This window comes from Lissotriton vulgaris, chromosome 11 (genome assembly GCF_964263255.1).
Source record: "Lissotriton vulgaris chromosome 11, aLisVul1.2, whole genome shotgun sequence".
Classification (NCBI taxonomy): Eukaryota; Metazoa; Chordata; class Amphibia; order Caudata; family Salamandridae; genus Lissotriton; species Lissotriton vulgaris.
In genome coordinates, this window is record NC_141699.1 from 255013479 (window position 1) to 255030791 (window position 17313).

At 49.0% G+C, this 17313-nt stretch overlaps 1 protein-coding gene across 1 annotated transcript in view; it reads right to left on the minus strand.

Moving 5' to 3' along the window:
- LOC147679601 (uncharacterized) overlaps nucleotides 1–12361 on the minus strand; it is a 44766-nt gene extending 32405 nt beyond the window's left edge. The window contains exons 1-3 of the mRNA XM_086943177.1: nucleotides 10765–12361; nucleotides 6910–7042; nucleotides 4989–5123 (exon numbers count right to left, since the gene is read on the minus strand). Of these exons, the coding sequence (XP_086799303.1) occupies nucleotides 4989–5123; nucleotides 6910–7042; nucleotides 10765–11371 (875 nt within the window). The 5' untranslated portion in view covers nucleotides 11372–12361. The remainder of the gene's footprint in view (nucleotides 1–4988; nucleotides 5124–6909; nucleotides 7043–10764) is intronic.
- Between the last annotated feature and the right edge of the window lie 4952 nt (nucleotides 12362–17313).

Consider the following 17313-nt stretch of genomic DNA (forward strand, 5'->3'; position numbering starts at 1 on the left):
AAGTAGTTATTAAACAGCTCACCAGCTACGTAAAAGGGTTCAGCCAGCTTGATCCGGCATAATAGGGTTTCAAAGCCTTGTAGAGCACCGAGACAGCTCTCGGCGAAATCTCTGAAGCCATTCGGGAATGCTTGGATTAAGGCAGGAGAGCTCTGATTTTGTTTGACCTCTCTGCGGCATTCAATACTGTGCCTCATTCTATGGTGTTGGCCCGCCTCTCAGGCATTGGAATCTCGGGGTCACCTTGGAATTGGCTGAAGTTGTTCCTAGAGCGCAGAACGCAACAAGTCTGGCTCCCCCGTCCTCTTCTGCCCCAGAGTGTGACCACAGGAGTACCTCAGGGGTCTACTTTGAGCCTGCTTCTATTCAATATATAGGTCATCCCCCTGATTCAGTTGGCTGCGGAGCTTGGTGCCAAGATCATCACATATGCAGATGATACCCAGCTCCTTTTTACATGGAAGAAAACTGACTTTTCCACCTCTCTTGCCTGAACCTGTTTGACTGTCGTATTCCAATGGCTCTCCTCTGTGCAGTTAAAATGCAACAAGGATAAGTCAGAGATTATCCTTTTTAGGACCTTCCCCCTCAGTTCATGGAATCACTCTGGCCAGCAGAATATCCCAAGCCTAACTCCGTGGGCCAAACCACCAAAAACCTAGGGATATGGTTCAATGAGAATCTTCTTTTAGCCACTCAGATCAAGAAGCTAGCCGGGCAGTGCTTCGACACACCTAAATCTATAAAACAATGTCTCCCTCTCCTCCCTAGGGTAGCCAAGGAAACGGTTACCCACACCGTAATCCTCTCAGGCATAGATGATGCCAACACCCTGTGCGTAGGCCTGCAGGGTTACCTTTTGAAAAGATTGCAGGTAGTTCAGAACGCAGCGACGAGGACTCTTCTTAATATTCCCATAAGAACTAGCGTAAGGCAACACCTGTGTGATCTCCACTGGTTACCTGTGGCAGAAAGAGTAAAGGTCAAAGCCCCTGTCCTGTTCACTCGGCCCTGTACGGACTTGGTCCAGTCTATCTGAGGAAATGTTTCAGGTTCTACGTTGCTGCTAGACAGCTGCGTTCAGCGACGCAGCTTCTTGCTTATGTGCCGTGTTTTCGCCTCAAGAGAATTGGTGGAAGTTCTCTTGCTTTTAAGGCAGCCTCTGCATGGAAATCGCTTTCTTTGGACCTTTGTAGTACCAGGACCCTAAGCTCTTCAGAAAAATACCGAAAACATTTCTCTTCATCTAAGCAGTCCTACTCTTCTCCCTCCACTTGGTTCGCGCCGGCACACTCCTTGAGTAGCTGTGCGCGCTATAAATGACAATAACATAACATATATGGTTTGCCCTAGTAGACTGCTCGGAAATGCATAGAATGCGTTTATCCACACCTTCGTTAGTGACACTCCAAGTCATTCATGTTCCAATGCCGTGGCAGGGCAGTCATTTTATGGGTCGTCATTGGACATTTTGACAGTGGCATTTCCCCGGTAGGCTGCAGATTAGGGCACTTTTTTCACAGATAGATGGGCTGCCAAGACCCATCCATGCCTAAATGTGAACGAGCCAACAAATTAGCAGGAAGAGCGGAGCCAGGGTCTGGCTTGGCTCTAAAGACCTGTGCACGAGCGGAGCCATGAAAATGATTGACATTTCAATCATGCCTCAGATATTGTGCAAACATGTGATAAATTCTCTTAAAATACAGTACAGTAAAATACAGTATTTCTTTAACATGCTGAGGTGTTTTACCTTAGTACAGTAGATCATATCACCGCATTGAGTGGCTTTTATTAAAAGTAATGCTTGCAAACATGAACTGAGAAACATTTCTGCCTCACACCCCATGGAACACAATGCAGAAGTAATAGGCGAGTCAGTTGTCACGTGTACCCTAGACATAGCCTAGATTCGTATCATAGATTCTTAATATAGATGGAGCAACAATAAATGATTAGTCTATAAATCGAACACCAGAGGGTTTTGTGTAGCCCACATCCTGAACTCACGTATTTGAAGGTGCTCTCATATGTGCCAATGAAGGGAAAAAAAGGAGACTAGGTAAAATAAAACATTTGCTTCTGACAATTTGACCAAATGGGGAATATGCCTGCTTTTCTGATTGTGCATATAGCCCCTCAATGGGTATCTAACCTCTGTCAAAAACCCACTCGACTCTTTTCTCGTATCAGTCTACTGCAATGTGAGGCTGGTTTGAACATTTTCCAGAGCTGAGTTTTGGCTTCCACTCGACCCTGCAGCAAAGGGCTTCAATTTAATGTGCAATAACCAGTATGGTGATTTTCACAGGAAGCTGTCAGGGGTTTGCGGTCATATTTAAAGCCAGACTCTGTACTCTCCCCACAGGGATAGCTTTTGTCCTCGCTGGGTTTGCTTTAATTCCTTTATACAAAAGTTAAACACTGAGTCATCGAAGCAATTGATGGGCGCGCGTCTAACAATCCGCATGTGTGTACTTTAAGGTATGAACGTAGATGTGGAAGCTTTTTCCCTCAGTGCAACAATGCACGCACTGTTCCCCCGCACAGTTCGACTGGCATTTTGTTCCAGTAACTTGGCGGCGTCACAGAGCAGCTTGACGCGTAATAAACCCGGGGAGGAGTGAGGGGCAGACCTGGTAAAGGCAGGAGGGACTTGTAGGCAATTTTTTTCACGAACTTTTGCCTCATTGTTCGGGGTGATCCTACAAGGGAAAGCTTGCATGGCCATTACAGGTAACTCCCCGGGGCTGCTGACCTGGGTTCCTTCCAAGTCTGGCGCACAGCGCCCTCTATTTTCTCTCCACCTTGCCCATATTTTTCAAGGATTTCTTTCTGGGTTTTCCCTACTAGTCGGGAAAATGTTTGTTGTCTCTCTTCCTGTGCGCCCGATTCACAAAGGAAACTTACACTTTTGTGTAAGTTTACGATTATTTGCTATTTACAGAGGTATTTTACGTGTAATATCTTTACGACTGCAGAGTCTATGCACATCAAAAGATAGAACTGTCCAATCTTTTTATGTGCAGAGACTCCGCAGTTGTAAAAATACTACTAGTAAAACACCATTGTGAATAGCAAACAATCATAAATTTACACTAAGGCCCTTTGTGTTCACTCTTCCATTTTCTATGCTTTGCTTGTATGTATCTTGATCACGGTCTTAATGTGTGTTCCTCTCTCCGAATTCAGATGGTGTCAGGCCCTGTGGCCCTGTGGCCTAAGGGCCAGTGTATTTGGTGTCTGTACGCTCTCCTAGCTCAACTTTACGTTTCTCGCTGACAGTGTGTACCTGTCTCTATGTACCTACCTATCGTCCTGTTTCAGCTTATGTGTCACCCTGCCAAAATATCCACTTAAAACTGTTCTTATGTACATGCCATCCAATCCTAGTATAAACGTCACCCTGTTCCAGTGTTTATGCCACCCTGGCAACGTATAAAAGTATTCCGTATTTCCAAGTATAAATATTCCCTTCTTCAAGTATACAGGCCTCCTTGTCCAAGACTACATGCACCAGCTTACATGCCACGCTTTCCAAGTACACACGTGTCCTTGTCCCAAAGTGCATTTATTTTCCAATCATAAATATCTCCCTGTCTGAGTGTGCATTCCACCCTGTTCAGGTATAGAAGTATCCATGCCCCAGTGTGCCAGCCACCTTGACCAACTCTAAACATTTCCCTGTGCCTGTGTGAGTTCCACACTGTTCAAGTATGCATGTCGCCCTGTCCTAGTGTTCATGCCTTCCTGTCCAAGACTACCTGCTCCAGTGTACATGCCACCCTTTTCCAAGTATAAACATCTCCCTGTTGCAGTATACACGCCACCTTCTCCAAGTATAAACATCTCCAAGTTCCAGTATACACTCCTCCCTGTTCCAGTGTGCATGTCACCCTGTCCAAGTAGAAACATCTCTGTCCAAGTATGCATGTCACCTTTTGCAGTGCCCATTTGTCCTTCCCCAGCTCCCTCAGCCCAGGAGAGAAGCTTGTCACTGCCGGGACAGTACATGAGTAAGAAGGGCATGCTACCATAATTTCGTTGTCAGAATATCATCGAATATAAATATTGTGCCCTTAAAGCCGTTTACAAAAATATAACCATCTTTGAGATAACAACAGAAAATCTACACTTAAGGAAAATATTTTCAGACAATATTGAGGACACAATAATTATGCCAGATGGTATTTTGACAACCATATTCTAAAATTGTATGTTCCCGCTGAATCTGTTGCAGCCGTGCCTCTGTTGAATTATGCATTTATGTTTTCCAAAATATAGAAAATATATGCGTTACTTAAAAGTCTTATTGAATGCACCTGTGTGCATAAGTTATGCTCGTTCAAAGGCTGCAGTGAACTCAGGTGCAGGGAAGAAACATTCAGCCAAAACAGTAACCGGGAATGGAATCAAAGGTACCCTTCTTCTGTACACCCAGGGCCATCAGAGAGGCCTAAAAGAGGAGACACTATTCCCCAGGACCACATTTTTTCAGGGTCCAGGACTCGCACTCCAAATGTATTTATAGATTTTGAAGCAAGTCTGCCCTGTTTACTAATGATTAGGCAGATAACACAACTATACTAATAGATGCGGCCAAATGCCGGTTCTGCTTTGATTTGTCTTTCCATAGAGGACATTTTTTTTAACTTTTAAATAAATAAACGCTTATGGTACTTGGTTTCCACTTGATTTTTCCCCGCACCCCACAAAAACTCAAGACGTGCCCTTGCACAGCTAAAGATTCACTACTGCAGACCTGATGCACTGTAGTGTCTGCTCTGTAACAGGTACACACCCCAGCTGACCCCCGTTAGGCGCTACTGCTCAACTCAGGGGTACAGAAATTGACATTGTTCATCAGTTTGTTTTAATTCTCTTACAAATCACTTCTGGACACTGCATTTCAATGGAGAGCTGGAACCAGGCTTTTCCTATCCAGAACTCCCCTCTTTCCACAATGGAAGATGGTAAGCAGTACTCACCCTCCCCACCAGTGCCAGGCCTGGCACCCTTCCCTTTCTTCCATCGTGAAGCAGGGAATTTCAAACAAGTTGAAAAATGTGATGCCCACAAACGTGGAAATGGTGTCATTCAATTGGTGGAGGCAAAGTTTGAACCTGGCAAAAAAGACAGGGTATTAATTATACCATGGTTATCTGTACGTGTTCTTATCTCTGTTGCATTCTCGCTCACTCGTTACCATTTCTGTGCGTTTTTGTCACTCTCAATTTCATATGCTTTCTTAATCCCTGCCTTGTCTGTCAATCTTTCTCTCTCTTTCACACACACACACACATTGAACACCCATCTGCCCAATTCAAACAACCACCCATGGCTCTATCTGTAAGGCTTCTCGTTCTCTTTCTCCCATCTCTTTTTATCTCACTCTATTGGTCTTTCCCACACTCACTTTCACTGTCTTTCTCCTTCCTATGTCTACACTTTCAATCCCCTCTCTGTCTTTCTCACCACTCTTATCTGTTTCTCCATTGATCCAATCTATTTTTATTTATCTGTCCATGTGACTCTCTGTCTTCCCGGCTCCTAACTCCCTCAGACTCCTGGTGCCTTCACTCCCACAAACTCCTGGCACCTAATTCCCTCAGACTCCCGGCCCTCACTCCCTCAGACTCCTGGCCCCCCACTCCGTCAGTCTCCCAGACCCTCCCTCAGACTCCTGGCCACTTAATCCCTCAGACTCCTTGGTGACCATCCTAGCCCCTCACTCCATCAGACTCCTGGCCCCTCACTCCCTCAGACGCCTGGCCCCTCACTCCCTCAGACTCCCAGCTCCTCACTCCCTCAGACTCCTAGCCCTCACTCCCTCAGACTCTTGGCTCCTCACTTCCTCAGACTCCTTGCCTGCACTCCCTCAGACTCCCGGCCCCTCACTCCCTCAGACTCACAGTACCTCCCTCCCTCAGACTCCTGGCCCTCGTAGCCCCTCACTCCGTCGGACTTCTGGCCCCTCACTCCCTCGGACTCCTGGCCCCTCACTCCCTCGGACTCCCGGCTACCTCACGCCCTCAGACTCCCGGCCCCTCACTCCCTCAGACTCCCGGCCCCTCACTCCCTCAGACTCCCGGCCCCTCACTCCCTCAGACTCCCGGCCCCTCACTCCCTCAGACTACTGGCCCTCGTAGCCCCTCACTCCCTCAGACTCCTGGCCCCTCACTCCCTCAGACTCGTAGCCCCTCACTCCCTCAGACTCCTGGCCCCTCACTCCCTCAGACTCGTAGCCCCTCACTCCCTCAGACTCGTAGCCCCTCACTCCCTCAGACTCTTGGACTGGTTTGCACTTGCCTGTGCTCTCTGTTTGTCACTTCTTTTGCCTCGGTTTGCTTTCCATTTATTCAGACTTTTGCTGAACACTCCCGCTGACTCCCTACATGTAACTTTCTCTGAGTCGCAGCCTGTCATTCCCTCTGTCCCACTGCCTGTTACTCCCTCTGAACCAACTGTCACTCACAATGAGCCCGCATGTCACTCCCGGTCATCCTGCCTATCACGGTCTCTGACACTGCCTGCCACTCTCTCTGGCCCCACCTATATCAGCCTCTCTGAACCTCCCTGCCACTCCTTCTGACTCAATGCTCGTCACTCCAGCTGACCCCCACTGTCAGTCCTTCTTACTCACTGTTTGTCCTCCCTCGGATGATCTACGGTCACGCCATCTACTCTCGTCTTTGCACATTCCTTGATTCTCTGCTTCGCACTCCCTCAGACTCACTGTGTGGCCCTCCATCTGACTCTGGCCCCGCCACTCCCCTTCCCTCTCTTCCAGGCGCCCTCTCACACCCTCCGTGTCTGTTGGTCACTGCGGCTCGCTGCTTCCTGCAGCTCTCTGTCCATTGCTTGGGGGTTGTTGAAGATGGGTCGGTGTCCGGCAGCGCGCGCTCTCACCTGTAGTCGCAGTCGCAGTGGGAGACGGTGTGCACCCTGTAGTTCCGGACGCCATACTTGAACTCCAGGGCCAGCAGTCTCTCCGAGCAGTGGTCGTGCTCCCGGCAGCACAGGTCGGTCCCCTGGAAGAGTCCTGCGGGAGAAGGAGCGGAGAGTGTTAGATGATGGAGATCAAACATATATTACAAGGAATTGTGCGCGTTGTCGCATATCAGCTTCGCATCCGTTCAAGGGGCTGCACAGAACGAGCTTCTGATCATGTTTAAGCCTAGTGTACCTGCGGTGCGGATAGCCTGTCTATCAAGTCGAGCTCTGGGCGGAAAGGGGAGGGCCCCGCTCTCTCCACCGGGGGCTCATTGGAGGAGGACAGGCAGGGGCCAACGACGAACCCGCTGAAGGGCCATTTATGACGTCTTTGTGCCTCCCCTGAAGAACACCTTTCCCTCAGGAGCATATTCAGGTTGTGTGGCAAGAAGCCGAAGGATGCTTGTTTACTTGCCCAATTGCTGCCAATAAAGCTGACTTTTGACACCCATATTTGGAGCCTATGATTGCTTTCTCCCTCAATAAAACGTTTGCGTTCTATATTTAGGTTACATTGGAACCCAAGGCCCTGCTAGGATAAAGGACACAGGAAATAAAGGGCTCCAAAGCAACTCTATCCTCTAGCCTCAGAAAACAATAAAAATTGATTTTCACAAATCTAAACACAGGCTAAAGGTCCCTCACAAGTGACCGGAACAAAGAACAGCCCGTATGCTACCTACTAACTTATTAGATGTAAACACCTACCACAGGTTACCTGATAAAGCAGCCAGGTGAGAACAAAGACCATAACCCATCAGGTGTAAACAAAAACGTAGGTTTTATTGCAAATCATCACATAAACATATACCACAGACAACCTAATAAAGCAACACGCTGTGAAGAAAGACCAGAGTTTTCTTTTTTTTAAAACTCGTAAGTGTAAACATAACCCATGAACTATCTAATGAATTCTGGGGTGTGAGAATAGATCACGCATTGTTTAACAGCTGTGAAACTAGTGTAAATCTAGACAATAAACCCATGGGTTGTAAACATAGACCGTGGGTTGTCTAACAACACACAGACTTAAAACCTAGAACTCCGAATATCTAGCAACCAATTAAATGCAAACCCCGATCAAACGTTATACAATCTGCAAAAAAGACGAGGCGTTAACTAACAACCCATCTGGTATGAAAATAGGCCACGGTTTACCTAGAAACTCATCAAATACCAACATAAGACAGGCATGTAACCCAATAAATCAATCTTTTGTAAATAAAGACCACAGGGCACTTACCAACCCATTAGTTGTAAACACCGGCCACACATTTCTAATCTTGGCAGTGATCACAAGAACCTAGTTACCTACCACTTAGTAGAAGTAAACTGAGAGCTAGATTAAGTAGAAAGTTATCTGCATGTGAACATACCTACCTTACTAGGATTATGGTGTAAATGAAGGCCTGTGATTGATTACCCGCAGAGGCATTTTCTAACAATGGTATGATGTGTACACAGACTCATGTAGCGTGTCTAACTAGTGATAGGAGGTAAACATAATGGCTTGTAAACACAGTCCGCAGACTATCCTATCTCTATAACTATGCACGCGTACAGAACTCAGTAACCCACCAAGTAACCCAGTCACAACTTTCTGCTGACCCACCTGGGTCTTGATCCATGTGTTTCAGAAAGCCTGATTTGAAACAATCTATCGGATATACTCAGACACTTGTTAGGATACAAAGACAATCAGCTGGCAATCTGACAGAGTAACTCTAGCTACAACTGATGCAGTACCCATTAGGAAAAAAAAACTAATTTGGACAAATACACAGACCTGTGTGGTGCACATAAGTGAGACTTAATATGGCTAATTTAATATTAGGTGGATCTATTTTACCAGTAAAATAACTATATTTCACAGCAAAGGCGTGGTGGCATGCTGTTTTAAGCCCCACACAATAAAAACATTCCACAGCCAGGGATTAAGCAACTAAAGATCTATCTGCCTGACTCAATAATGTCAAAATTACTGGAATATTTTATGTAAAGAACTGCTGAATAACAACAAGCCGGAATAGTACACAAAGACAGGGAGGTAGTGATTCACCAGGCTCAATCCCTGCAAGACAAATCTGATGGAAGGGTTTTGAGACGAACCAGGTAATCAGATGAGCAGAGGGAGTGGTGTGTGGTTGGGTTTGATCAAAGTAAAGCCCACAAAATCATTTCGCATATAAGCTAAAAGGTCCTTGCATGGTCTGCTGATGGAAGGATGTGTTAGGTTATAGACAAAAGCTGCAAGGCAATGGAGAGCTCCGGTACAAGGACTTCACACCAAGGAGAGAACACTATCACCTGAGTGTTGCAAGAATGAGCTCCGATATCCCTCCCATTGACTGGCAACATTGCAGAAGGGAACTCAGGAAGCGTATGCGAATTCTCAGATGACTCTAAGTTGTGAAACAAAGGTTACACATAAGCTAGAGTTCCCAGACAATGAATGAGTTGAGAAAGGTGAAACGAAGTGCTAGTTTGAATTCGATGCAGTTAATGTAGAGTTATGCATATGCTGCCTACCCTACAAATGACAGGAAATGTTTTTGAAGGTAACATATGTCAAGGATGCACTCACATCTCGCGACCAGAGAGTGCCCATTAAGTGTCAGACATTGCTTGCGAGGTCAAGAGGGATCTAGCAGAGGTGTACAAAGGTGATGTGTGATACCTTTTTTACACATCAATGGTGATCCCTACTTTTTAGTACTGGGTCTGCATCTGTACACCATATTTTAAGAAGACCAAAGACTTGGGTGATATGTAGAAAAGCCAGTCCATGGACCAGGTATTGTACATAAGAAGACCCAGAGATACTTCAGGGGGAATGCTTGAAATATTTCTATGGTTGGACTTGCAGGTAAAGCGGGAGTATTTCCAAAAATACTGGATTTTGGAAAATGTTCAGACTACGAGGTACTCGGGAAGAGTAGTATAAGCTGGGCCTGCTCTCAACTGCAGTGGTGTGAGAAATTGAATGGATGGATGAGAGAGACACAAAGGAACAACATGTAAACATGTATGGAGCCATACACCTAGTAGAGTCTGTAGTGAAAGTAGACATTAGCACTGCCGATGTGCATTACTTCTCAAAGTAGCGTAGGTGTAGAGTGGGCTCAAGGAGCACCTCTTTCTTCCTCCTTGTATGATTTCCTATTAACTTTAGGGATTTCTTTATTTGGTCCTTTCATTCAAAGTGATACCAAAGGTATTTCATAGGAATCGATGTCAGCTCAGGCTGTTGACTTCAGGGAAAAGTTTTATGATGAAAACTCTTTCAATGAAATGCTGAGATCGAGTCACACCTTGGCTTGAAAACTACATTTGAACGAAAGCTACTTGGTTGAAAACGTGTTCATTGATAAACAGCATTGATTTAACATTGCCCATACCTTGTTCCTAAGCATTACCTGGACTCCAACACTTGCGCTGACTCTTAAATACCCCTACATTACCCCAACTCTGTCCCAATCCTAACGCTGATTCCGGTAGCTACTCTGACTCTAACATCCCACTAACACTGATCCTAACTTGATGCCTGTTCCGAAGTGTAACCTGACACTAACCTGCTCTTGAGCTAAACTCTAATCATCTTCCCTATCCAAATTCTGACGTAGAACAGATTTCTTACCCCGACCATATCCTCCTACATCCTACCTGTACTATATGGTAAATGTAGGAGAAGTGTACGGTACGCAGTTACCTGCCCAGAGCTTGACAGCAGTTCTAGGAGAAGACCTCCAGGACACACTTCTATCACCTTACCTACATCTGTGAAATTTCCAGCAGAGTTGCCAGCTCCACACCAGAGTGTCCCAGGCATGGTCCACCCTCGCTTGGCTCTTGTCCTTGGACTCCCCTCTAGTATGGGGTTTGGTACAGCCTCAGCGTCCTGGTTCTGCCATGGCATCGCCTCTGGAACTGGTCCATCTCCCATGGAGGTGTCTCTCTTGGGCCTCTCCAGTGGAACCTCAGACAGGCTCCCGGAGGACGAGAGGCATGACCGCTGGAGCATCTTGAACGCAGCGAGGGCCTGCTGGACTTCCGGGTCCTGGTGGTTAGTGAAAGGGCGCTGCGTGGAATTGGCCTGGGAGGCCTCACAAAAGGACTGATAGGGCTGTATCAGGGACTGATCCTGCTGGATAGTGCATTCAAGGAGATGGCGGCCGGGCAGTGACCAGACTGTCTGGTACAGAGTCACGTGACCAAGGTCAGTGTGCAGGAAACTGACATACACCTGATCCGAGGTGGACGCTACCAGGTGACAGAAGGTGACAGGGCTAACCAAGAGGGAAAGAGACTCCTCGTGAGCACTCACGGAGAGGACACATGCGAAAGAGAACAACAGTCTTTCTGCCAATGAACGGGTCATTCCTGAGACTGCTTTACTATACACTGAGACTGTATTAATGGGCTCTGAAATCCTAATACTTTGCTTCAAGACTGCAACACTTTACACCAAGACTGCAAACTTGTGCCCTGAACATATAACACTCGGCCAAAGGGCTGAAACAGTCTACCTGCAGAGTCTGTCACTTCCCTGACACTACAACACAGCAAACTGATAGGTCAACGCCGTAACCTGAGACTGACCGCCCAGAATCGAACAATCTTCCCTGAGACACCAACACCGTGTCTTGATATTGCAAACCTGAGAATGCAAACTCTACCTGGGTTGTGTTGGTGTTCACTAGGACAACAACACTGTAACCTGAAACTGTTGCAATGTTCTGAGAATTCTACACCCTAGACCGACTGCAAAACTACCCGAGACGACAACACTACTCCATGGGGCTATCAGCACTGGCCAGACATTGCATTACCACGCAAGAGAATTTAGCGCATTTCCACTGGACTGCAACATTGTGCCTATCTAGTCTAACACGGTACCCTGAGAGTGTAGCACTGTGCACGGACAGTACAAGACTCTGCCCTGAGACTGAAACGCCACCGTGTCTGAAATTACTCAACTTTGTTGTGAGATTGCAACAGTGTACCCTGAGAATCTAACACTCCGTCACTGCAGACCCGTCTCCTGTGACTGCAACGTCGTTTTGCAAAAATCGGTACACCGAGACTCAAAAATGTGACCTGAGAATCTAGCTGTCCTGAGATGCTGGCACTTCCCTGTGGCCCAAAAATGTGCTCTGTACTTCAATTCGGATAGCTGTGCAACTCCCCAAACAAACACTGACTTCTGCGGACTCAAACCTGTCTTCCCTGAGCCCTACAACGGTCCCTGACACTGGCGACGGTTCACGGATGAGAACCAGACAGGATACCCCTTAGGAAAAGGCTTGAGGCCTGGGCGTGCAGCCACCGGAGGGCAGGCAGGCAGCTGGAGGAACCGGCGAGGCGGAATGAATGAATCAGCCGGCGCGAGCTTTAAAGACAGCCCGGGACCCATGAGGTGATCTCAGTCACCGAATCCAACGCGGGCGCGCGTGGCGCACAGCCAGCCCCTCGTCTGATTGGTGCTACCATGTGCCCGTCCCTGCCTGGGAACCGCCCCGTGCCCTTCCCACGCCCTTACTTCATTACACTCCCTCCTACCCCCTCATGCACCCTTCATCATATCCACCTATCCCCAAGCCCCTCCCCCTCACAACAGACCGAACCGATTATGCCTCCTTCCTCAAGCCCTGCAAGTTCTTCAATCTGACCACACCCTCCTCCCTCACATACCTCATACTTTCGCCCCTCACACCTCCATCGTTCCACCACGTGTGAGAAAGAAGGGTGAGTGGTTAGAGAAAGAAGAGGGGGACGTGAAAGACGCCTCTTTCTCTTCCCCCTCACTCAAGCCCACGCTCCCCACTCACACACCCGCTCTTTCAAACTCCTCCTATACCTATGTTCAGTGCTTTAAATGGGCCGGGACTGTCCGCAACGGAGTACAGGCACTTTTTTTATTTTGGGAGGGAGAGTACCGGCACTTTTTTTTTATTTTGGGAGGGAGAGTGCCCGCACTTTTTAAGCGAAATGCTATACTTTCAATTGGAGAGTACTGGCATTTCTCAGAAACAAGCACGTACTCCGGTACAGAGTACCTGCACTTCTATTTTTCCATTACAAGCACTGCCTAGGTTAAAAACTTTCACTCTTTCTAGAATCTACAGCCCATCCCCCCACACACCCCATTCTTTCTCAGACCCTCCCTCATCTACAGCACGTCACTCATTCACATTCCTCCCAGCCCCACAGCCTCCTTTCTTCACTCTCACACCTTCCCATTGCTGGCACCCCTGCTCTCCTTGTCTATTCTGAGACCATGCCGATTCTGGGCCTCTGTTAATCCCTTGCCCCTCACTCCTCTTCCTCGTTCACACGTCCTACTGGCCTGGCTACTCCTCTCTCACACACTCCAGGCCTCCATAGCCCATCACCCCTCCTGACTCCGAACCCATCCTTCCTCACACCCTCTCCTACTCACACGGCTATTCTCCCCCGCAGGCCGCAGCCTCCCCTGAACCCACGCAGCTTTTTTCTCACACCCTTCATTCCCAACCGGACCCCACTCCCGCACACCCCTCCTAGACTCATTCGTTCATGCTTGCTTCAAGAACGTGTATACTTCGCACGCGCCTCCGCCCCTCGACACGCGCCCCTTCCGTCTCTATAACAACCCCGACTGCCCTCGTGCACCGACTGTGCAGGTGTCCGTTGGAGGGTAGGGGCTTAGAGCATTCCAACTAGGGTGAGGGAGGGGGAGGAAGGGGGGGGGGACTCCCACTGAGTGAGCGTGTCTCCCTTGCTCAATGCGCTGGAGGAAACGGCGGGAAAGGTGAACCCGTGTTGGAAAAGTATTGGTATCCTCGCCTACTAACACGAGGCAGGAGTGGGCACCATCCCAAAAACAGCAACTGCGAGGGGGCGGGGATTAAATTCCCCTCTGCTGGCAGGAGTTTTGGCCTTGGCACTGCCAGCCTTGAAAGCGAGAGCCAACTTCGAGACTGGAACCACTCCTGAGACAGGACGGTAGATTGCTGTGTCTGCTTTGGGTTTGTATGTGATATGTGAGAGGACTGTAGGGGTGTGTGTGAGAGATGGATGCCAGTCTGTCTAAGGAAGGCAGGCGCGCAACACTCATTTGACTCACCGGGCCTACACCCTCCCCCCCCCCCCCCCCCCTCGTGTGTGGCAGCCCGGGATGAGACAGATTCCACACACAGCCACACCCGAACGGTTCACAGGTCTTTAAAAGACCATTTGAATGTTAATTAGGCCTTGCTGTTGTTTCACACCTTGTTGGAGGCCCTGCAGCTCCACTCTGCATACTGATTAAAGGTTCAGCCCCTCCCGATATTTTTTCTTAGCCCCTCCCGAAAATTGGTTCTAGTTGCGCCTCTGAAGGAAGGCATGAGTTACTTACTGGTAATTCCATTACTATGAGTGCTACTCCCTTGCTTAAAATCCTTACATTACCAGTAAGTAACTGGTGAATTACTTAGGTCCATTCCTCGCGTCAAATTCGTGCATTATGTGATATTCCAAATAAAAATCCAGGGCAACCAAGGTTGCATGTAGAACATGCATTTGCAATGCAATAGGTTTCGCATTAGGAAAGTGTGAGCTATTGGTATTGTAAATGGCAATTTATTTTGATATGTGTTGGCTTTCAAAATATATAAATTAATAGCATAGTTATTCACAAAGCCAATAGCTTACACTTTCCTAAAGCGAGTCCTATTGGCTATGGCAATGCTTGTTGGTAGCAAGCAAGGACTGTGCTGTTGTGATGCTGAGTGATGATGTGGTTGGGATGAGTGATGTGGTGGTGTATTAGAGTGATGTGGTGGTGTATTAGAGTGATGTGGTGGTGTCCCAGAGTGATGTGGTGGTGTTCCAGAGTGATGTGGTGGTGTCCTAGAGTGATGTGGTGGTGTCCCAGAGGGTAAACAACCTTTACGACGCGGTGTTTACACCACGCGTCCTTTAACACGCTGCCATTACAACGCAAGTCATTACTACGACTTGCGCTGGAGGGCGCTCTTGGTAAAGGAATAGTTTGATTTTCTATTCCAACACCTTACCTACTGTTACGTAGGCTGGAGTTGGAAAATAAAATTAAACTAATCCACAATCCAGCGCCCTCCAACGCAAGTCGTAGTAACGACTTGCGTTGTAATGGCTGCGTCGTAAAGTACTGCGATCATTTTGATCGTGTTGTACTGATGTACATTCGTCCCAGAGTGATGTGGTGGTGTCCCTGAGTGATGTGGTGGTGTCCCAGCGTGATGTAGTGGTGTCCCAGAGTGATGTGGTGGTGCCCCAGAGTGATGTTTTGGTGTCCCAGAGTGATGTGGTGGTGTCCCAGAGTGATGTGGTGGTGTCCCAGAGTGATGTGGTGGTGTCCCTGAGTGATGTGGTGGTGTCCCTGAGTGTTGTGGTGGTGTCCCAGAGTGATGTGGTGGTGCTCTAGAGTGATGTGGTCGTGTCCCAGAGTGATGTGGTGGTGCCCCAGAGTGATGTGGTGGTGCCCCAGAGTGATGTGTTGGTGCCCCAAAGTAATGTGGTGGTGTCCCTGACTGATGTGGTGGTGTCCCTGAGTGATGTGGTGGTGTCCCTGAGTGATGTGGTGGTGTCCTAGAGTGATGTGTTGGTGTCCTAGAGTTATGTGGTGGTGTCCTAGAGTGATGTGGTGGTGTCCTAGAGTGATGTGGTGGTGTCCTAGACTGATGTGGTGGTGTTGTGTGGCGTTCAGCAATGTAAGGCGTGCAGCAGAGTGAGGCGTGCAGCAGTGTGCAGCATGCAGCAGTGTGAGGCATGCAGCAGTGTGAGGCGTGCAGCAGTGTGAGTCGTGCAGCAGTGTGAGTCGTGCAGCAGTGTGCAGCGTGCAGCAGTGTGCAGCAGTGTGAGGCGTGCAGCAGTGTGAGGCATGCAGCAGTGTGAGGCGTGCAGCAGTGTGAGGCGTGCAGCAGTTTGTGGCGTGCAGCAGTTTGTGGCGTGAAGCAGTTTGTGGCATGCAGCAGTCTGTGGCGTGCAGCATTGTGTTGTGCATCAGTGTGCAGCGTGCAGCAGTGTGAGAAATGCAGCAGTGTGTGGCGTGCAGTAGTGTGTGGTGTGCAGCAGTGTGAGGCGTGCAGCAGTGTGAGGCGTGCAGCAGTGTGCAGCATGCAGCAGTGTGAGTAATGCAGCAGTGTGCAGCGTTCAGCAGTGTGAGGCGTGCAGCATTCAGCAGTGTGAGGCGTACAGCAGTGTGAGGCGTGCATCAGTGTGACGTGCATCAGTGTGATGCGTGCAGCAGTGTGAGGCGTGCAGCAGTGTGAGGCGTGCAGCTGTGTGAGGCGTGCAGCAGTGTGTGGCGTTCAGCAGTGTGTGGCGTGCAGCAGTGTGTGGCGTGCAGCAGTGTGTCGTGCAGCAGTGTGCAGCATGCAGCAGTGTGAGTAATGCAGCAGTGTGCAGCGTGCAGCAGTGTGCAGCAGTGTGAGGCGTGCAGCAGTGTGAGGCATGCAGCAGTGTGAGGCATGCAGCAGTGTGAGGCGTGCAGCAGTGTGAGGCGTGCAGCAGTGTGAGGCATGCAGCAGTGTGAGGCGTACAGCAGTGTGAGGCGTGCAGCAGTGTGTGGCGTGCAGCAGTGTGTGGCGTGCAGCAGTGTGAGACGTGCAGCAGAGTGAGGCGTGAGGGAGAGTGAGCTTGTGAGGTAGTGAGATTGTGAGGGAGAGTGAGCTTGTGAGGTAGTGTCCCAGAGTGATGTGGTGGTGCTCTAGAGTGATGTGGTGGTGTCCCAGAGTGATTTGGTGGTGCCGCAGAGTGATGTGGTGGTGCCCCAGAGTTATGTGTTGGTGCCCCAGTGTGATGTGGTGGTGTCCCTGACTGATGTGGTGGTGTCCCTGACTGATGTGGTGGTGTCCCTGAGTGATGTGGTGGTGTCCCTGAGTGATGTGGTGGTGTCCCTGAGTGATGTGGTGGTGTCCTAGAGTGATGTGGTGGCGTCCTAGAGTGATGTGGTGGTGTTGTGTGGCGTTCAGCAATGTGAGGCGTGCAGCAGAGTGAGGCGTGGAGCAGTGTGCAGCATGCAGCCGTGTGAGGCATGCAGCAGTGTGAGGCATGCATCAGTGTGAGGCGAGCAGCAGTGTGAGTCGTGCAGCAGTGTGAGTCGTACAGCAGTGTGAGTTGTGCAGCAGTGTGCAGCGTGCAGCAGTGTGCGGGTGCAGCAGTGTGCAGCATGCAGCAGTGTGAGGCGTGCAGCAGTGTGAGGCATGCAGCAGTTTGTGGCGTGCAGCAGTTTGTGGCATGCAGCAGTTTGTGGCATGCAGCAGTCTGTGGCGTGCAGCATTGTGTCGTGCAGCAGTGTGCAGCGTGCAGCAGTGT